Raw genomic sequence first — 19288 nt, forward strand, 5'->3', positions numbered from 1 at the left:
TAGTTTTCTCTAGGTCAATCAACTTATCTTCTAACACAACATTTCTATTACTTAAAAACAGATTGTTCTCTTTAATCCTACTATTTTCTTTAGCAAGAGATTTAAGAGACACACGCAAATGATACAATTCAGTAGACATGTCATTAAAAGCATCATTGCACTCTTCTTTAGTAAGCTGTGTTAAATCAGTAGTGATTACCTGGTTGCTTGATGAACTAACTTCATTTTCCTCAGAATCAGCCATGAGAGCCAAGTTGACATATTCCACATCTTCATCCTCTTCTTCTCCATCAGCTGCCCAGTCTTTTTCTTGAGTAATGAAAGCCCTCTCCTTTTGCTTGAGCAGATCAAAATATTTCTTTTTGTAATCTACTTGGTCAAATTTCTTCTTTTCAGAAGTTGGTTTTCTGCACTCACTTGCAAAGTGTCCACTTATACCACAATTGAAACACTTGAACTTGGATTTGTCCACCATATTCTTATGAGGTTTAGTGGCTCTAGTGTTTTTCCTAAATTTCATCTTTGCAAATCTCCTGGACAGAAATGCAAGATGCTCATCAATACCATCAGAGTCATCTTGGCTGGAGTTGTCTTCATTCTCAGCAACTTGCTCCTTACCCTTGCTTGATTCTGATTTGCTTGTGCCATCTTTGGAGTTTGATGTAGATCTCACAGTTTCTTGTCTGCATTCTTTCTCATTTTCAGCTACCAAGGCAACTGAACCTCCTTTCTTTCTTCCCTTCTCCAATACCTCATCCTGTTCCAGCTCTAGTTCATAAGTCTTCAAGATTCCATATAATCTTTCAAGAGTGAAGTCCTTATAATCTTGAGAGTTTCTCAAGGAGACAGTCATGGGTTTCCATTCCTTTGGCAAGGATCTTAAAAATTTAAGATTTGAATCCTTCACCTGGTACACTCTACCATACAGCTTCAGTCCATTCAACAGCTTTTGGAATCTATTGAATGTGTCATTTAAAGATTCATTTTTTTCAAAATGAAAATACTCATACTGTTGAATGAGAAGCTGCATTTTGTTTTCTTTTACTTGTTCTGTACCTTCACACAGTAGCTGAACTGTGTCCCAAACCTCTTTGGCAGTTGTGCAATTTATCACATTATCAAACATATCCTTGTCAAGACCATTAAACAAAATGTTCATAGACTTCTTATCCTTGTGGACTTCTTCTGTGTCTTCCATTGTCCATTCTGCTCTAGGTTTTGGAATGGATTGACCAACAGCAATTGTGGCCGTAGCAACTGTGGCTACTTTGTGGGGAATGTGAGGACCATTCTCAATCCAGTTTACATAACCTTCATCTTGGGAGAGTAGATGAAGGTGCATTTTCACCTTCCAATGGTGATAACTGTCTTTGTCAAAAACTGGGATTTTTACTCCAATATCCTTCTTACTCATCTTTGTTAGTTTCCAAGATCTTTAAACTCTTTGTGTGTCAAGAGCTTGCTCTGATACCAATTGTTATTCCTAGTGGACTAACAATGAGATTTACAGAAGGGGGGTTGAATGTAAATCTCAAAACTTTTTCAAGTTTTGAGCAGTTTTAAAGGCTTTGTGTTCAAGATAAACAAGTGTGTGAATTGCTTTAAGCTAATACAGACAGATATATATTCAAGCACTAATGTAAAGAACACAACAGACCTTAAAAACTTTTCTGGTGGATTGTTGTTCCACCAGAGATGGTATTTCAGAAAATCTGTGATTCTAGATGTTGATCACAGCTGCGTCCTAGTACAAACTAGATAATTTTTCTCTCAAGATTTTTCTAAACAGCACTGGAAAAAATTCTTATCTAATTACTAGCTGCTACTTGGTTTATATATCACCAAGTGTACAAGTGAAGACAAAGATAAAAATACAATAATAAAATAAGTTCTCCACTTGTTTCTTCTCCATATCACTCAAGTACTTTGTTGACTATTACCTCTTTGTACTAGAGTAGAACGGCTGCTTTTTCTGATGTTCCTGAAATTAGACTTCCACATTTCAGTTATCTCTGTCAACCCATGTGCCTCTGTCTGCTGTTACAACTACCACTTATCAACTGCTATTTAACAGAACATCCGTTGAAGCCTTCATCCGTTGATGGCTTTATCCGTTGATGTGTTAGCAGTTGAAGCTCTATCTGTTGAAGCTTTAGAGACATCCGTTGAAGCTTTGTTTCTCATCCGTTGAAGGTCTTTAAGATATCCGTTGATACCACTTCATTTATACAAAATTACAAGGCATGAAATATTTACAATTGGCCTTCCTATTTGCATATCTTCTAGTAGTCAACATGACTTATATTTTCTCTCAACTTCTAAGAATTATATCTTAAATACAGAGAGTGAAATGTGCTACAACACTAGACTTATTTCTAAGTAAAGCTGCACCATCAACGGATAGCCAAAGTGGTCTTATCCGTTGAGGCTACAAACACTAAACTTCTACTTAAGTGTTTTGTTAAACATATCATCAAACTAATGCACATATATTCCTAACACTAAGATCTATGATGGTGGTTCTTCACCGGAAAATCAAGCAGTGTGTGGTGGTTTGTGGTTATTTTAGGCTGAGATTGATCAGAGTAAGTGGTGGCTCTCTTATCAGCTCTCAACTTCTTACCCTTTCAATGTGCCTACGTACCCTTTATATAGGGATCAAGCCTGACGTAGTTCTTATGGAACAAGAAATCTAATGGGCTTAGACTTCTTATTTCTAGGCCCGGTAGAATCCCATCCAAAGTCCGTCTTCCGCTAGCTTTAGGAATGTCCAACTATGAGGCCCAACCGCAAAGGCCCAAGGCTCGTCCGTAATCGCAGGACTTCACGGATAACGCATCTCCCTGCGCAAGGATAACACTCCGCTACAACTATTTCCCTTGATTTAGGGGCGCAGGTATAGCCACGGTTCACCCCAAGTGCCGGACGCATCCCTGTCCCCCGAATGAGGATAACCCACCAGATAACAGGACAGGTGATCCCAAGCTCTTGGGTGCAAAGTGCAGGATGACTCCAAAGTTCTCCAACGAGGACACCCGTTGAATACAAAAACATAGTTCCCAAAGAGTACCTGCAACAAATACATTAGTAAAAATAATCTCCACTGCTCCTCTCCATGCAAGCTTTATCCTAAAATCACCATTGAGAATACATAGACCAGGCACTGGACGCGTCCTAAGACCCTGGGCGCATCCTCTCCTTCATGAAACCTACATAGCCTCCTCAAAACCCTGGTGCACAACATTCCACTACGCAGGGTGCGTCCTAGGCAAGACAGACGCGTCCTCCAGCTGTTATTGCTACAAGACCATGTTTGCCAAATGCCTTCACTACGGTTGACGCGTCCACATCTCTTGGGCGCGTCCACGTCTCTTGGGCGCTTCCATCCCAAGCAATGCACTCTCATGCTTCACCATCACCTGCCCATAAAATATCTTCTAACATGTAGACGCGTCCCCATTACATGGACGCGTCCTAACCTTCCACAATGTAATACCGGTCTTGACTGTACTTAATCCGCGTTTGACCCGAGTCAGTCCAATACCAAATTTTGGGTATAACAACTACCCCCCAAATTCCATTTGCAGTTGAAAACAAAATTGGAATTTTTATCCATAAAACCAAGCAACGAAATTTAGCTCACAAACACAGGACGCGTCGTTGGCGCTGGACGCGTCTTGCCTTCACTTTATACCCGTGGCATACAGTTGTCATCCACGTAAGTCCCGATCCTGAAAAGTATCCTGTGTCTCCTCAAAAATACGACCCTCCCCTTGAACACTGGGAACCCTCGGATGTCGAAGTGGATTGTGACTGGACAAAGCTTGATGCTTTAACTGAGGCAGAGAAAAATGCCAGGAGGAAGAAAGAAGGCAAGCTAGCCTGTGTAGCCCTCGACTCCACCGCAACGAACTTAGAGATCCAGTGGCACATGAAATATTATGACATGGAGGGCATCTGGGCGCGCCCTCTTCGGACCATGAGGCCACACATCTTCAACATTGGGAACCAAAGGATCCCTAGAATGGTGCTCACACCAAAATTGTTTTCTTTGGTTGTGGGCACACCCTTGCACCCATACATCAAAAATATCTTGAAGTGGTATGACGTTGCCCCGGTTCAATTGTCTCCAAACTCGTACAAACTAGCTTGGGCTTTGTACATGATGTACCACAATCTTGGACTGGGCGCGCCCTCCATGAAGGAATTCAGCTTCTTTTACAGCATAAGAAAATCAATCCTTGGCTATCATTTCTTTGTAGTCAACAAGTGGCTGAATAACAAGGGATTCAATGAAGGCATGATCAGCCATGAGAGGGATTGGAAGGAACCTTTCTTCTATGTCTATGACGTCAAGAGATCCCGAGTTCGTTTCAACCTAGAACCAAGTAAGTGATTCCCAAAACATGTCCTCATATGCTCGACGCGTCTTTTACTATGGACGCATCCTGCTTTTCCAAAAAAAAATTCTTTTTCTTTAACAAGTCCTTATTATTATTATTATTTTTTTATCTCTAGACAAAAGAGTTCAAAAGGAATTAACAGGGAAAAGAAAAAAGAGAGCAGATAAAGTTCTTCAGTATGCAAAGAAGCACTTCAACCTCAAGAACATGATCACATAAGACAACCTCAAACTGGTGGGCGCGTTATCTACCCGGGTTGGCTCTATCTGCAAGTTTCGTGAATTTCATAATGGCAAACCTGTTCTCACAGTCTCAGAAAAAGCCAGGGGCCTTAGTGCCGAAGAAGTGGTCGAGATTGACATTAGTAAACAATTCGACTTAAAACAAGGTAAGTGTATATGAGAGATGACGCGTCATCCTTTTGGACGCGTCCAAAGCTACAGAATTAGCTCCTCATTCTAAAAATATCAATTTACCTAATTCCGTAGGACGCGTCATGATTCTTTGACGCGTCATGCTAATGTTTGTCTTTCCTTATATACCCAAAATTTAATATATTTTATGGGTGTTTCCAGCACACATATCTCTATTTTTGGCGAGTCTTAATCCCAGGACGCGTCTTGTTCCAGTCATTTGGGACTCGCACTATTTTCCCGTGACCTACACTTCTCCCATAACTCACGTTATAGCCAGTATGTCCTTAGGTAGGGCGCGTAATATATTTAGGACGCGTCATCCTTTCCTTATTGGACACATTCATGCATTCCTTATGCAATTGCATGTTGTTACATACATTTTATTTGACATTTGCATTGACAGTCTTTAAATTATATTCTAGGCGCGTCCTACCATCAGGACGCGTCTACCTTATAAAACTAAGTTTTTTAATGTTCATGTCACATATATGGCTTCTCTCCCAAAAGGATTTGCTATTGGAGCTTCCAAAAAGCTAAGGGCCAGGAAACAGGCCCTTGCAAAGCCTGATTCAAAGGTTAAAGAACCCATTCCTGTTGTAACTCCTTCTCCTCCACCAAAAATAATTGACACTACTGTGCTCGACATCCCTGAGAAGGAGGAGGATGCGCCCTCAAAGCGTCAGAAAGTAGTGCCAGATGATCAATCCTCTGTGCTTCGATATCTGGGCGCGTCCTCAGCCGGTGACTTCACTGAAGACGAAGTTAGAGGTTGGACTTTCAGGACAGAGAAACAGACAGAGGAGGCTATGGTGAGGGTTGCAGCTGAGCTTCACTTGCACGCCAGGAAAAATGCTAATATGTCTGCAAGGCTCAGGGCGCGTCTTGCTGTCACCGACACTGCAAAGAGCCAAGCTGAAGATAAGATAAAATCTCTGGAAAAGTACATTAATCTGCTTGTCCAAGAAAAAGATGCTGAGATCAAATGCCTGGAGGAGGAGAAGACGCGTCTTGAGGGGGAGAAAGCCGTGTTGGAAGGTAGTGTTTCCTCTATGGAGAAAACAATAGAGAGTGTTATCACTCTGAATTCTACCATGCAGCTGGAGCTTGACACTCTAAACGATGACAGACTGCATGGGTGGAGAGAGGAGAAAAAACTAGTTTATCAGAATGGCTTCGCAGCTGGGTTTAAAGAGTGGTGCTCTGGGTTTATTGCAAATAACCCAGAGTATACTTTTTCAAAGTTCGATGCAGACACCCAGATATGGGTCAATGATTTCAGAGTCAGGGCTGCAGATTCTATCAAAAGCAAGAGAATTTTCCTGGGCTTGGAGGAAGAGGACGCGTCCCCTGCTCCTACTCCGCTTCAGACTCAACCTCCTCCTGCAGACAACCAAGACAAGCCTCAGGACGCGCCTCCTGCCTAGGACGCGTCCTATGTTTATTCATGGAGTTTTTTACCTGAACTATTTAAGGGTGCGGGCCCCTTAAAGCCTTGCAAAATTGTAATGATTACTTTTGAACTCCTTTTGCTTGCACGTTTTCATGACATTTCTCTTTATTTTGCCTCTGCATATCTTTTTCTTTATCAACTTTTCTCTGTCACAAGTATGGGCGCGTCCTGTACGGAGGACACGTCACCTTTGAAACATTGTTATCCTTTCTACTATCACATATTAAGCAGGTGTTATTAATGGGCGCGTCCTTTCTATTTGGACGCGTCTAGATAGAGTTGTCTGGATAGTGTATTTTTAACGAGCATGATATCATGCTGCACTTGTGCATTTTATTATGTTTTTTCAAAATTAAAGAAACATAAAACTGTCAGAGCATCAACCAAGATAACTTGGGCGCATCCTTGGGAATAGTATGCATCTTAGTTCCATTTTTACTTGAGTTTTGATGTCCCTTTTAACAGCCACTACCTTATTTAACGTATCAGGGTACGCCCTATGTCAAGGGCGCGTCATACAACTTAGTAAATCAACAAATAAGCAGCCCTTTGGAAAATTTTTAAAGTTTTTCATTAATAATGCGCTCTGGTGTCAGAAGTGCACCAGTCTCATGGCTACTATGCTCTGTGGGGAATTTATTCGAAAAAATGACCCTTCAACTAGTTCTTAGGTAAGTAGTACATGCACTACCCCCTAGGCTAGGAGGAATTTATTTAATTCTAGTCTATGATCCGGGCATAACCCTAAATATATAATAAAAGAGGTACATAAGGGGCCAAGGTCGCGCCTTACTGATAATACTTTCGGAGATGTTCTGCGTTCCACGCTCGCGGAACCAGCTTCCCTTCCATATCTTCAAGGTGATAAGTCCCTTTCCACAAGATGGCCTTTATCTTGTATGGTCCTTCCCAATTAGCTCCAAACACTCCATATTGGGGGTTCTTCGTGTTGGGCATCACCTTCCTAAGTACCAAATCTCCCACCTTCAGCAATTGTCCCTTTACCTTCTTGTTATAATACCTTGCGACACGTTGCTGATACGCTGCGAGCCTCAGCTAAGAATTTTCCCTTGTTTCTTCCAAGAGATCCAAATGAAGCCTTTGATTAATCTCTGCATCCTCCTCTGTGTAACGGTCTCTGCGAAGCGATCCCGAACCAACTTCCACGGGGACCATAGCTTCATAGCCGTAAGTAAGCATAAACGGAGTTTCTCCCGTAGTAGATCGTGGTGTAGTGTTGTATGACCACATCACCTTCGGGAGTTCTTCATGCCAATTTCCTTTGCGCTTTTCCAGCTTGGCTTTGAGGCTATGCTTTATTATTTTATTCACAGCTTCTGTCTGCCCATAACTTTGAGGATGATAGACCGCCGCAAACTCCTTCTTAATTTTTAAATCCTCACACAGTTGTCGCAACTCCTTGTTGTCAAATTGCTTCCCGTTGTCAGATACAAGCTTGTACGGGATTCCAAACTTGCACACGATGGAGTTGAAGACAAAATCCCTGATTTTCTTTGCTGTGATGGTTGCCAACAGCATAGCCTCCGCCCACTTAGTAAAGTAATCAACTACGACCACCGCATATTTGGCATCCTCTTTAGCCTTGGGCAACTCCCCAATAAGATCTATCCCCCACATGGCAAATGGCCACGGGCTTATCATAGACGTCAAGAGCGTTGCTGGCATAGATGAGTAGTTCACAAAACGCTGGTACCGATCACATGCCCTGACGAAATTTACAGCATCCCCTCTCATTGTTGGCCAATAATATCCTTGGCGCAAAACTTTCATTGCCAATGAGCTACCCCCCGAGTGATTGCCACAGATTCCTTCATGTACTTCCCTCAGGATGTAATTTCCTTCTTCTTCGTCAATAAATCTAAGCAGCGGTTGATTGAACCCTCTCTTGTATAGAACTTCGTCGTACATCACATATCTTGCAGCCTGATAGCGGAGTCGACGAGACTTAAAATTAGCCTCGAGGAGTGTCCCCTTGTGAATGTAGGCGATAATGGGCGTCATCCATGTTTCCTTGGGAGCCTCATCCACTTGCATAATTTCTATCTCTGGGATACTAGGAATCTCCTGGATTTCAAGGGGTATGGATCCTAACAACACAACCTCTTGTTGCGACCCCATTTTTGCTAGAGCATCCGCGTTACTGTTCTTCTCCCATGGCACACATTCCAACCTAACTTCTTTAAACATTCCAATCAGGCACTGTGTGCATCTCAAGTATAATAATGTTCGTGGGCCTCACGCTTGAAATCCCCCGTTCACCTGATTCACCACCAGCTCTGAGTCACTCCTCGCAATTAGGTTTCACACTCCCATTTCCAAAGCGATCTTTAGGCCATTAATCAACGCTTCATACTCCACATCATTATTTGTTGCATAAAACTTAAAATGAATTGCGCTCATCAGATGATGGCCTTCTGGACACACGAGTACTATACCCGCACCTGTTCCTCCATTGTTAACTACCCCATCCACATCCAAGATCCACCAGGGATGTGGAAATTCCTCCAAAGACTCCTTAACGTGAGGTGGATGTAGCATCATTAAAGCTTTGTCGTCAACTGCGGAGTCAAATTCCAACAAGAAATCATCTAAAGCTTGTCCTTTAATCGCCGTCCGAGGCATATATTCCAAATCAAACTATCCCAACTCTACATCCCACTTCAGCATTCTCCCCGATGACTCTGGTTTGTGAAGGACTTGCTGTAGCGGGTATGCTGTACGGACTTCAACTCTATGGGCCTGGAAATACGGCCGTAATTTTCTTGATGCAAGAACCATGGCATAAACCAGCTTCTCCATGCTTGTGTAGCGAGTTTCAGCGTCGTGCAACCGCTTGCTCACATAATACACTGTGACTGCTGCCCATCTTCTTCTCTTACCAGAACTGCGCTGATTAAATCCTCAGACACTGCGAGGTACAGTATTAGAGATTCCCCATCCAATGGTTTTGATAACATGTGAGGGTTCCCCAGTTGTTCCTTGATCTTTCTAAAGACCTCTTCACATTCTAGTGTCCATATGAAATCCTTCCCCGCCAGCTTAATGGCTTTGAATAATTCCTTGCATCTGTCGGACGACGTGGAAATAAATCGATTTAACGCGGCAATCCTCCCAGTTAAACTCTGCACCTGCTTTACATTGGTGGGTGACTTCATATCCAACAATGCCTTGATCTTTGTGGGGTTGGCCTCAATTCCCCTATGGTTGACGATGAACCCGAGAAACTTGCCCGACTCCACGCTGAACACACACTTTTGTGGTTTTAACTTCATGCGAAACCTCCTTAGAATGTTAAACATTTCCATCAGGTGCTTGATATGGTCATTCGCCACCTTGGACTTTACCAGTATATCATCCACATACACCTCCATGATTCTCCCAATTTGGTTCTTGAACATCATGTTTACTAATCGCTTGTAGGTTGCGCCAGCGTTAATCAAACCAAACGGCATTCCTATGTAACAGTATAACCCCCTGTCAGTGATGAATGATATATGCTTTTGATCAGGACCGTACAATAGAATTTGATTGTAACCAGAGTATGCATCCATAAAACTCAACAAGGCATGCCCTGCTGTCGTGTCAACCAACTGATCAATTCGTGGGAGCGGGAAGCTATCCTTTGGACATGCCTTATTGAGATATGTGAAATCCACACATGTCCTCCATTTCCCGTTCAGCTTTTTCACAAGCACTAGATTTGCAAGCCATTCGGGGTAGAAGGATTCTTTTATTAGTCCCACCTCCAACAACCGGTCTACTTCTTCTTTTAATACAATCGCCCTTTCCCCGCTCACCGGGCGGCATTTTTGACGTATTCCCGTATAATTCGGGAAGATATTCAACCGGTGACACATTACTTCTGGGTCAATTCCCACCATGTTTGAATGACTCCATACGAAGACATCAAGATTTACAATTAAGAAGCGGGTAAGACTTCCCCTCATTTCATCATCTAACTGGGATCCCACTTTCAAAACCTTGTTCGGGTCACCTTTGTCAACCGGAATAGATATTGTGTCTTCGGCCGTTCCCGTCTTTTCGGCGGACGTAGGGATCCTGAGATCCAAACCGAAATCAAAGTCTCGGGGGTCTTCGAATTCCACTCTTGCATCTGAGGGCGCGTCCCCATGAGTGGGAGCATCTACCTCAGGAGAAGGCATGGTTTTGTGCAACATAGGTGAAGAGGGCGCATCCTCATTTGGAGGAGCATCAACCTCAATTCTATTTTTACTCTTCAAGGGCGTGTCCTCTTTTTGAGGAGCATCCACCTTGAAGTTATTTCCGAGACCTTGCAAAATTTCACTTCTTCCTTCCAATTTTTCCCCGTTAACCTCCTTCTGCATGATCTCTTCTGCATGGTTCACCACAACTTCTTCCACGCTACGGATCCTCGAAACATTCCCCAGCGTCAAAACAGAGTTCCCGGTGACATAGGTTTCTTCCTCTTCGGGGCCTTCTACGAAATAGTGGGCATGAACCTCTCCACTCGGTGTTGTATGAATGTCCTCCGTACCCTCAAATGGAAGACCCTTTCCCTCGTACCTTGTCCTGCGGAATTCTTTAACAGCCTTGTGATAGCAGTCGTGTGACTCGTACTGCGACCCTCTCAGACTACCTACTCCGTTATGTGTCAGGAACTTTATCATCAAGTGATGTATCGAGGTTATCACCTTGAACGCCCGTAACCACGGTCTTCCCATCAACACGTTGTGCGCGGAATCCTGATCCAATACTTTGAAATCTATCATTTGAGTGACAGACAAAGCTCCTTCCCCAAGTGTAACGGGAAGCCTAACTGAACCCATAACCCTTACTGCTTTTCCAGTAATGCCATAGACGTGTGCATCTTCAAAATACATGTCGCTATCTGGGAAACCCAATTTTTTGTACGTGCTGTAATATAGGATGTTCGCAGAGCTCCTGTTGTCCAAGAAGACCCGATGCACGTTCATTGCTCCAATAAGCATAATTATTACCAGCACATCATTATGGAGATGATGTACCCATCTTGACTCTCTCTACCTGAACGTAATATCAGCTGACTCCCCTTTGAATATATTTGGGGGTCTATCTTCCAAAATATGAATGTTGGTGAGTGGCGGATGCCATGCTTCTCTCGCATTTCTTTCCAATGCTCGATTACTATCACCAACAAAATGGTATCCTCCAAAAATTGCCTTGATACTACCAGCCCTCTGAAACTTAACTTCCGCTGTTTTTTCAACATCTTCCACCCGCGGGGGCTATCTTTCATCCTTACCCTTGTCGTCGCTTCCCCTGCGTCATTTCACCTTATCAATCCATTCTCCCAGGTACCCAGCCTTGATCAATTCCTCAATTTCATCTTTTAGGTGACGACACTCGTGGGTGTCATGGTCGGTAGACTCATGGTAATCACAATACTTCTTCTTGTCTCTACTCTGCCATGAAGTTAGACGGTCTGATTTCTTGAAGATTCCTCTATCCTTATTTACCTCGAAGATATGATCAATGGATGTTGCCAGTGGGGTATAATTACTGACCCTTCTCTCATAGTTCGATGGCGGGCTCCATTCTCTCCGCGTGTTCACGGTGTTCACTCTATTAGGGCTTCTGGCATTCCGCCGATAATCTGGGCTCAAGGATCTATCCCTTCTCTTGGACCGCCCCCTGAAGTTATGGGTGTTGTCATTCTTTTTTGTTTCTGCAAGCGACTGCTCAATCGCTTTGAACGATTCCGCCTGCGCAAGCACATCAGCTAACGACACAGGGTCTTTCCCTTGCAGGTGCTTCCAGAAATCTGTTCCCACACGCAGTCCGGCTATAAGAAGTATTTTCAGCGTTTCATCAATTGCGCCACTTACCAAAGTGGATTCTGCATTGAACCTTTTGAAGTATGAGGTCAAACTTTCTCCTTCCTTCTGTTTCACATTAGCCAGTGTGGTAACTGGTAGTGTGTACTTCACTGCAACTTGGAATTGAGTTAAAAACACAGTTTTCATCTGTTCCCAGGATGTGATCACACCTAGACCGAGTTTCTGGAACTACTGTTGAGCGCCTTCTCTCAAAGTTGACGCCAGGAGACGACATCGAGCCAAATCAGGTACTTGATATACATCCATCTCAATGTTGAAGCGCCCCGGGAATTCCACATGGTCAGAGTTCCCATGAAAATGCAAGTCATTGGTTGTGTTCCTGTATCCTGCCGGCAATTGCGCCTTCCTCACAACAGCCGCAAAGGGAGAAGGAGCTTGTGCAGTTGCCGATACTCTTCCTCCTTCAAGATGGTTGAGCAACCTCTTGAGATCGTTCACATTAAACGTCCCTACTCCAGGAATGGTTTGAACATTAGGCTGTTGGGGTTGCTCCGCGACTTGTTGTGGTTCCCCTTGATTACCCTCCGGGTGTAGCGGTGGATCTCACCGCCCCTCGCCCTGAGGCTGCGGCTGTGGTATGTTACCATCTTGATTTTGAACATTTTCCCGCACGCGAGGTTCCTCTTGACCGCGTTGCGGAATTTCATCATTATTTTGTACTCTTACTTGAATTCGCCCGCCGTCCTGGTCATGAGGACGCGCCCTGGACCCATTACCTGTAGCACTATGGGAAGCTACAGGAATAACGACAAGAGCTTCTTCAGTGGAGGGTGCGCCATCTCTCCTACCATTGTAGGGTGTTCTTCCATATTGGTATCCCATGCTTCCTCGTCCATTCCTCTGATATCCCCGGTAGTAATTCCCGGGCCTTCCTCACGGAGGGGCACGCTCGTGCTCGCGGTGCCGCACCCTGTCATCCCTTTGGAATGTAGGGGGCACACGCGTTGTATCACGGGACCTCGCTTCTCCAGCGTTTCCTTCCTTTTGCCATTCTACCAGCAGCATCCTCAAATCATCATCCTCCAACCTTATCCCAAGCCTTCTTTTCAAGGTTGAAAAATCCCTTCCTTCTTCATCTTGATTTTGAGTGTTCTTCGCACGACGACGCTCGTCCATCGTACGCCCAGACCTATGTGGGTGTGGCACCACCTGATTACCAAGGCGAGGCCTTTCCCTACCATCAGTATCCTCATCGACAAGCTCCACAATAGGTTCTACATCATCAGAATATTCCAAGCGCCGCGGAGTGATTCACGGGTTTTCTCCGCTGCCCTGGGTATCTCCTTCAACTACTGGCGCTTTCCCCACGGCGTGGCCGTGATGGGGAAAACGACGACCTCTCCTCGTTCTCCGACGCTCCACCATATTTAGTCTTGAGTGAAAACTATTTAAGAGTATCTCCCATGCGGTACAATTGCTCCAAAATATCAGCGTTGTTGATGAGAACCGGAGGTGTCCCCCCCACATCCGGAGCTCTCGGTGGATCTGCCATGTTTCTGGGAACGTAGGGTTCATGGCGAGTGTAGCCTCCCCCTCCTTCTCCTTCAGATCTGCTATCACTTCCATCATAAGAACTTCCATCACGATTGTAAGACATCTTTTCCTCCTAAGATTACGATCTTAATTGGCACCCCTCCTTCTAGCGCCAATTTGTTGATGGAGGAATCTGGTAACAACAAAGATTGAGGTTTCTCGCCGGAACTAAGATCTATGACGGTGGTTCTTTACCGGAAAATCAAGCGGTGTGTGGTGGTTTGTGGTTGTTTTAGGCTGAGATTGATCAGAGTAAGTGGTGGCTCTTTTATCAGCTCTCAACTTCTTACCCTTTCAATGTGCCTACGTACCCTTTATATAGGGATCAAGCCTGACGTAGTTCTTGTGGAACAAGAAATCTAATGGGCTTAAACTTCTTATTCCTAGGCCCGGTAGAAGCCCATCCAAAGTCCGTCTTCCGCTAGCTTTAGGAATGTCAAACTATGAGGCCCAACCGCAAAGGCCCAAGGCTCGTCCGTAATCGCAGAACTTCACGGATAACGTCTCTCCCTGCGCAAGGATAACACTCCGCTACAACTATTTCCCTTGATTTAGGGGCGCAGGTATAGCCACGGTTCACCCCAAGTGCCGGACGCATCCCTGTCCCCCGAATGAGGATAACCCACCAGATAACAGGACAGGTGATCCCAAGCTCTTGGGTGCAAAGTGCAGGATGACTCCAAAGTTCTCCAACGAGGACACCCGTTTAATACAAGAACAGAGTTCCCAAAGCACACATCAATGTTAACCCCGCATCCCCAACGAGGATACCCGTTGAATACAGGAGGATACCTTCAATCATCAGGCATACCCCTGGAGGCCTTCAAGCTTTTCACGGACATCCCCCTCCTCGACCGCCTCAAGGAGGGAATTCTACAAAGAGTACCTGCAACAAATATATTAGTAAAAATAACCTCCACTGCTCCTCTCCATGCAAACTTTATCCTAAAATCACCATTGAGAATACATAGACGAGGCACTGGACGCGTCCTAAGACCCTGGGCGCATCCTCTCCTTCATGAAACCTGCATAGCCTCCTCAAAACCCTGGTGCACAACATTCCACTACGCAGGGCGCGTCCTAGGCAAGACAGACGCGTCCTCCAGCTGTTATTGCTACAAGACCATGTTTGCCAAATGCCTTCACTACGGTTGACGCGTCCACGCACGTCTCTTGGGCGCGTCCATCCCAAGCAATGCACTCCCATGCTTCACCATCACCTGCCCATAAAACATCTTCTAACATGTAGACGCGTCGCGTCCTAACCTTCCACAATGTAATACCGGTCTTAACTGTATTTAATTCGCGTTTGACCCGAGTCACTCCAATGCCAAATTTTAGGTATAACAGTTAAGTTTCATGAAAAAGGTTGACTGCATGATATATCAATTGAGTGCAAGTCTAGTAGTACTGCTCAAAGTAGCAGAAGCATCAATGACAGCATTTCCGTAGATGGGGTTGATCCAGAAATGGGATTTAGAATAGAGGGGCATTTAGTCATTCATGTGAGTCATCTTCAATGGAAGTTTCGAGGTAATGAAACTATTCATTCTTAACAAAGTAAGAATAGAAGTGTATTGGGATATTCACGACTGGCTTATAGTTCTGGTTTAAGGCATGTATTGTTTGTCCTTAAGCCTACTTTGTTATCCTCATCTTTGTCTTCAGGATCAGTGGCATCCTAAACGCCCTTTTTCATCATCTTTGACATCAATGCCATTTTTATCGAAAACAGGGAGTTCTGGTTCAGTAGAAGGCATTCACGGAAGCTGGTCATCAAATTTTAGCTTGTTCCTTTATGCATGGAAGGTTGAATAAAGAACCAGCCCAGTTGTCGTAGCATACTGGCATCATCAGGCAACGAATTCAAGTACGAAGAAATTTATTATTTTGTCATGGCTCATTTCGGAATGATGGGGGATGAAGAAGATGCACATGGGTGAGGATAAAGGGAGGTTAAACAAGTGGAAATGCATAAATGGACAGAACAGATTGCATCACTCTATGCACGGCCAGTAATTCCTCATCTACAGGCATATCTGTCTTTGTCGAAACCATAAGCTCTCATCTTTATAAATAAGCATTTAAAAGATTACCCTGCCCATTTTAAAGTGCAACAAAAATTCTTGTTTTTCCTTTCAACTCTAACTGGAAAATCTATTGCTCCTGTCGTAACATATTGATTATATTATATTTATGGCATGTGGAATCATGATAAACTTAAACCGAGCCAAAATTTTGTCATATGGGCTGTCTCCACTCTCTACTGATCGGAGAGGAAAAAGTGAGGTCTATTAATAATGGAAAACTTTTGCTTCGTCCTTCCGCTGGTCAGAACAGAAGTTACAGAATCATTAGTATGCTTCGCTTCATATACTGAGAGCCACAAGATACAACTTTTTAACAGAGTCTTTCTTGGATCATGCCTATATAAGGTGATATACTAAAAGATTCTGTAGCAGAGTTTTGACAATTCTTGTAGCCTTCTATCCTTATAGGATAACTTGTCTAGCATTACTAACAAAATGAGATGATTGAGTGTTGGAATCTCCCGTGAATATACGTTATTACTCAAGCCGGGGACTTCTGTGAAGGCAACATCAACCTGTATACCCAGTTTTAGAATATAGATCTGGTTGGGCCTTCCTCTAACACCTTAAGCTTTTAGATGAGCTGGTTAATCAACATGTTAATATAGAATCCAGTTGGGCCTTCCTCTAACACCTTAAAGTTTTAGATGAACTGGTTACTCAACATCCTGCTTTACATCCTATCCTCCCGTATCATGCTTCGAGTGACGCAATACGTGTTGAGGAACAGAAGTAGAGATATGAACTTGCTGCTTGCAGATTATATATTACACTAGGGCTAAAAACTTAAAAATGACTAGCATAGCCTGAACAATTTTGGTTAGTACTGAGAATAGTATACATCAACTACCATTTCATAACAAATTCTGTGAGAAGACAAAGAAGGTAAACTGTCATATCACAAATGGAGTAGAGGTAATATTAACTTGTTCAGCTAAATTACAATTTTGAATAACTTTTAAAAAATTGAGTAGTTTCCTCTTATTTTTTCAAAAATTGAACTTGTAAGATCAATTTAATTTATAAAATGTTATTTGACAACTTGACGAAATTATAAGTCAGATTTGTACTTATAAGTTAATTTAAACTTTTATATCCGTTTGTCAACTATGCCTATAAACCAACAATTTCAAGATCTCAATGTAGGCCAAATAATTAAAAATTATGGTATATGCTGTGGGAAAGAACATTTTAATACAGTTATGTGGTGACCAGTACACACACTTGTATTGCAGGCCAGGCGGCTTTAAAATTTGAATAAGTAATAATGTATGTTATGTGACTTCAAATTTTATGCTCTTTCATAATCTTCTGATCACCATTTTTTAAGCCTTCTTCTAAAAGATTGAATCATCAAAAAAATGATTCATCTTTCTAAGAACATTGGCCTTACCATTGTTCTGTTTTTGATGATCGTTCGATGCACATTTTCTTACCAGTACTATGATAAGTCTAATTGCACTTCAGAGTCTGAAGTCCTTGGTTCAAACTATCTTTGCACCTCAGATAAACTTTCGTGTCAAACTTTTGTCATCTATAGAGTTCAAATGGCTAACAAAACACTTTCTTCGATATCAGCTCTGTTCAATTTCAAAAATGTATCTGAAATTATGTTTTATAACAATATATCTGAATCAATTCAGACCTCTCTTCCGCTTGGCTATGAGATTATCATTCCTATCACTTGCGATTGCCCTGATCGCTTCTCTCGGGCTATTTTTGTGTACAATGCTTCTGTTTCAGACTCATTATCTTCCATTGCCTGTGGTGTTTTTGAAGGGCTAGTGAAAGAACAAAGCCTTAAAGAGGAGAATCCTTATTATGGAAGAAGTGATGGACCAGACAATTCTTTAGTCCGAGTTCCTGTTAGATGTGCTTGCCCTGATTCTTTTGATGTAAGTAATGGCATTAAGTATCTTGTGACATATCCAATTGTGGGAAGTGACTATACGGATTTGATTGCTCGAAAATTTGGAGTGACTCAACAGATCATCTGGGATGCCAACAGATTAAGCACATACACAACAATCTTTCCTCGCACTGTTCTAATTATTCCCACGGAAAGTGTCCCGAGGTTAAATTATGTTGTTGCTTCTCCTGCTGAGAATCCTACTCCTCCTCAAGATTCCAGTCCTTTGGGGGACATTATTCCCGGTAAAGAAAGAAAGCAAAAGGTGGAATTTGCTGTTTATGTCGCGGTTGCTGTTACTGGAGCCATTGCTCTAGTGGCTGTATCTTTTTGTATGGTTTATTTAAGCATTAAGAAGAAAAACCATCTAAGGTTCAAGAATTTGTCTCCTATAGTTCCACGTTCGTCAAATTTCTCTCCAGATTTCCTGGATGGGATGTCTAAGTTGAATGATTCACTGATATGTTTCAATTTGGATGAGCTGAGGACTGCAACTGAGGACTTCAGCGAGGCTTCTTTAATTGGTTCATCAGTTTATCGGGGAAACATAGGAGATACTTGTTTGGCAATTGAAGAAATGAGATCAATGAAAGAAGCTAACCATGTTGTATACATACTAACAAAGACCAATCATCTTAATGTGGTGAAGCTTGTAGGTTTTTGTTACGGAACCAGACCATTTCTCTTATATGAGTATGCTGAAAATTGTAGCTTAAGATATTGTTTGTCAAACCCAAAGTTGGCTAAACAGCTCACGTGGGCAAAAAGAATGCAGATAGCATTTGATCTTGCAGTTGGCATACATTATATACATTACTGCACCAAGCCTACTTATGTCCATCGGAATATAAACAGCAAAAATGTTCTTATAACTGCAGACTGGAGGGCAAAGATTTCAGATTTCAAACTAGCTAAACCTCTGCTGTTCAGTTACCAAACCGGGGAGACTGATTGGAATGAATCCGTAATAGTTGGTAAAAGGGAGTACTTATCACCTGAGTATATAAATGAAGGGCATGCCTCCACTAAAGTGGATGTATATGCATTTGGTGTTGTCTTGCTTCAGTTATTATCTGCAAAAGAGGCCATTTCAGAAGAGAAATTTTTAAAGGACTCTATCGAGTTTTTGATTCAAGAGACTGGAGATACTACAGTCTGCCTGGAAAAGTTAAAGGAGTTCATGGATCCTGTTCTGAATGGGGATTATAATACAGGTGATGCAATGACTTTAGCACTTCTGGCTAAAGGTTGCGTAGAAAAGGACACCCTTCATCGACCAAACATGAATGATGTTCTTAAAGCTATTTCAAGAATGCTGTGATGAATCAATGTTGTACCCTGGATTTATCTAATCAAAATACATATATTTATTTCAGACTAAAGTGGTTCTTCTTGTATTTTTTACTACATCAATGTAAGGCGTAGTTAGTAGATTCATATATGCAGCAGTTTTGATGAAGACAGCAAATAACAACATTTAGTTATATTACTATGCATATGCTTAACTCGTCAGCTGACAGTTCTGTCTTGATTAATTTATACATTTGAAAGTTCTACAAGCAACTTTTGTCATAAGCAAGTGTAGCCTCTGTTGGTCTGAAATGGTTG

The 19288-nt window shown here is 42.7% G+C and overlaps 3 protein-coding genes across 3 annotated transcripts; 1 reads left to right on the plus strand and 2 right to left on the minus strand.

The window, feature by feature from the left end:
• Nucleotides 1-9127: 9127 nt before the first annotated feature.
• Nucleotides 9128-11245, minus strand: LOC141659938 (uncharacterized). Its single transcript, XM_074466880.1, has one exon. The coding sequence runs from the start codon at nt 11243-11245 to the stop codon at nt 9128-9130; it is 2118 nt and encodes a 705-aa protein (XP_074322981.1).
• Nucleotides 11246-11575: 330 nt separating this feature from the next.
• On the minus strand, nt 11576-12274 carry LOC141659939 (uncharacterized). The gene is made up of 2 exons (XM_074466881.1): nt 11768-12274; nt 11576-11713 (listed from the first exon to the last, which is right to left on the minus strand). Exons 1-2 carry the CDS (start codon nt 12272-12274, stop codon nt 11576-11578), a joined length of 645 nt encoding a protein of 214 aa, XP_074322982.1.
• Nucleotides 12275-17132: 4858 nt separating this feature from the next.
• Nucleotides 17133-19001, plus strand: LOC141659940 (lysM domain receptor-like kinase 4). Its single transcript, XM_074466882.1, has one exon. It carries the CDS (start codon nt 17133-17135, stop codon nt 18999-19001), a length of 1869 nt encoding a protein of 622 aa, XP_074322983.1.
• The last annotated feature ends 287 nt before the right edge of the window (nt 19002-19288 follow it).

This window comes from Apium graveolens, chromosome 5 (assembly GCF_009905375.1).
Source record: "Apium graveolens cultivar Ventura chromosome 5, ASM990537v1, whole genome shotgun sequence".
Taxonomy (NCBI): Eukaryota; Viridiplantae; Streptophyta; class Magnoliopsida; order Apiales; family Apiaceae; genus Apium; species Apium graveolens.

Coding starts and splice junctions, on each gene's coding strand:
- LOC141659939 (XM_074466881.1), bottom strand. CDS start 12,274: ATGAAAACTGTGTTTTTAACTCAATTCCAAGTTGCAGTGAAGTACACA. Junction 11,714..11,767: donor CCATTGATCATATCTTCGAG/GTAAATAAGGAT, acceptor ACTTCATGGCAG/AGTAGAGACAAGAAGAAGTA.
- LOC141659940 (XM_074466882.1), top strand. CDS start 17,133: ATGATTCATCTTTCTAAGAACATTGGCCTTACCATTGTTCTGTTTTTG.
- LOC141659938 (XM_074466880.1), bottom strand. CDS start 11,245: ATGAACGTGCATCGGGTCTTCTTGGACAACAGGAGCTCTGCGAACATC.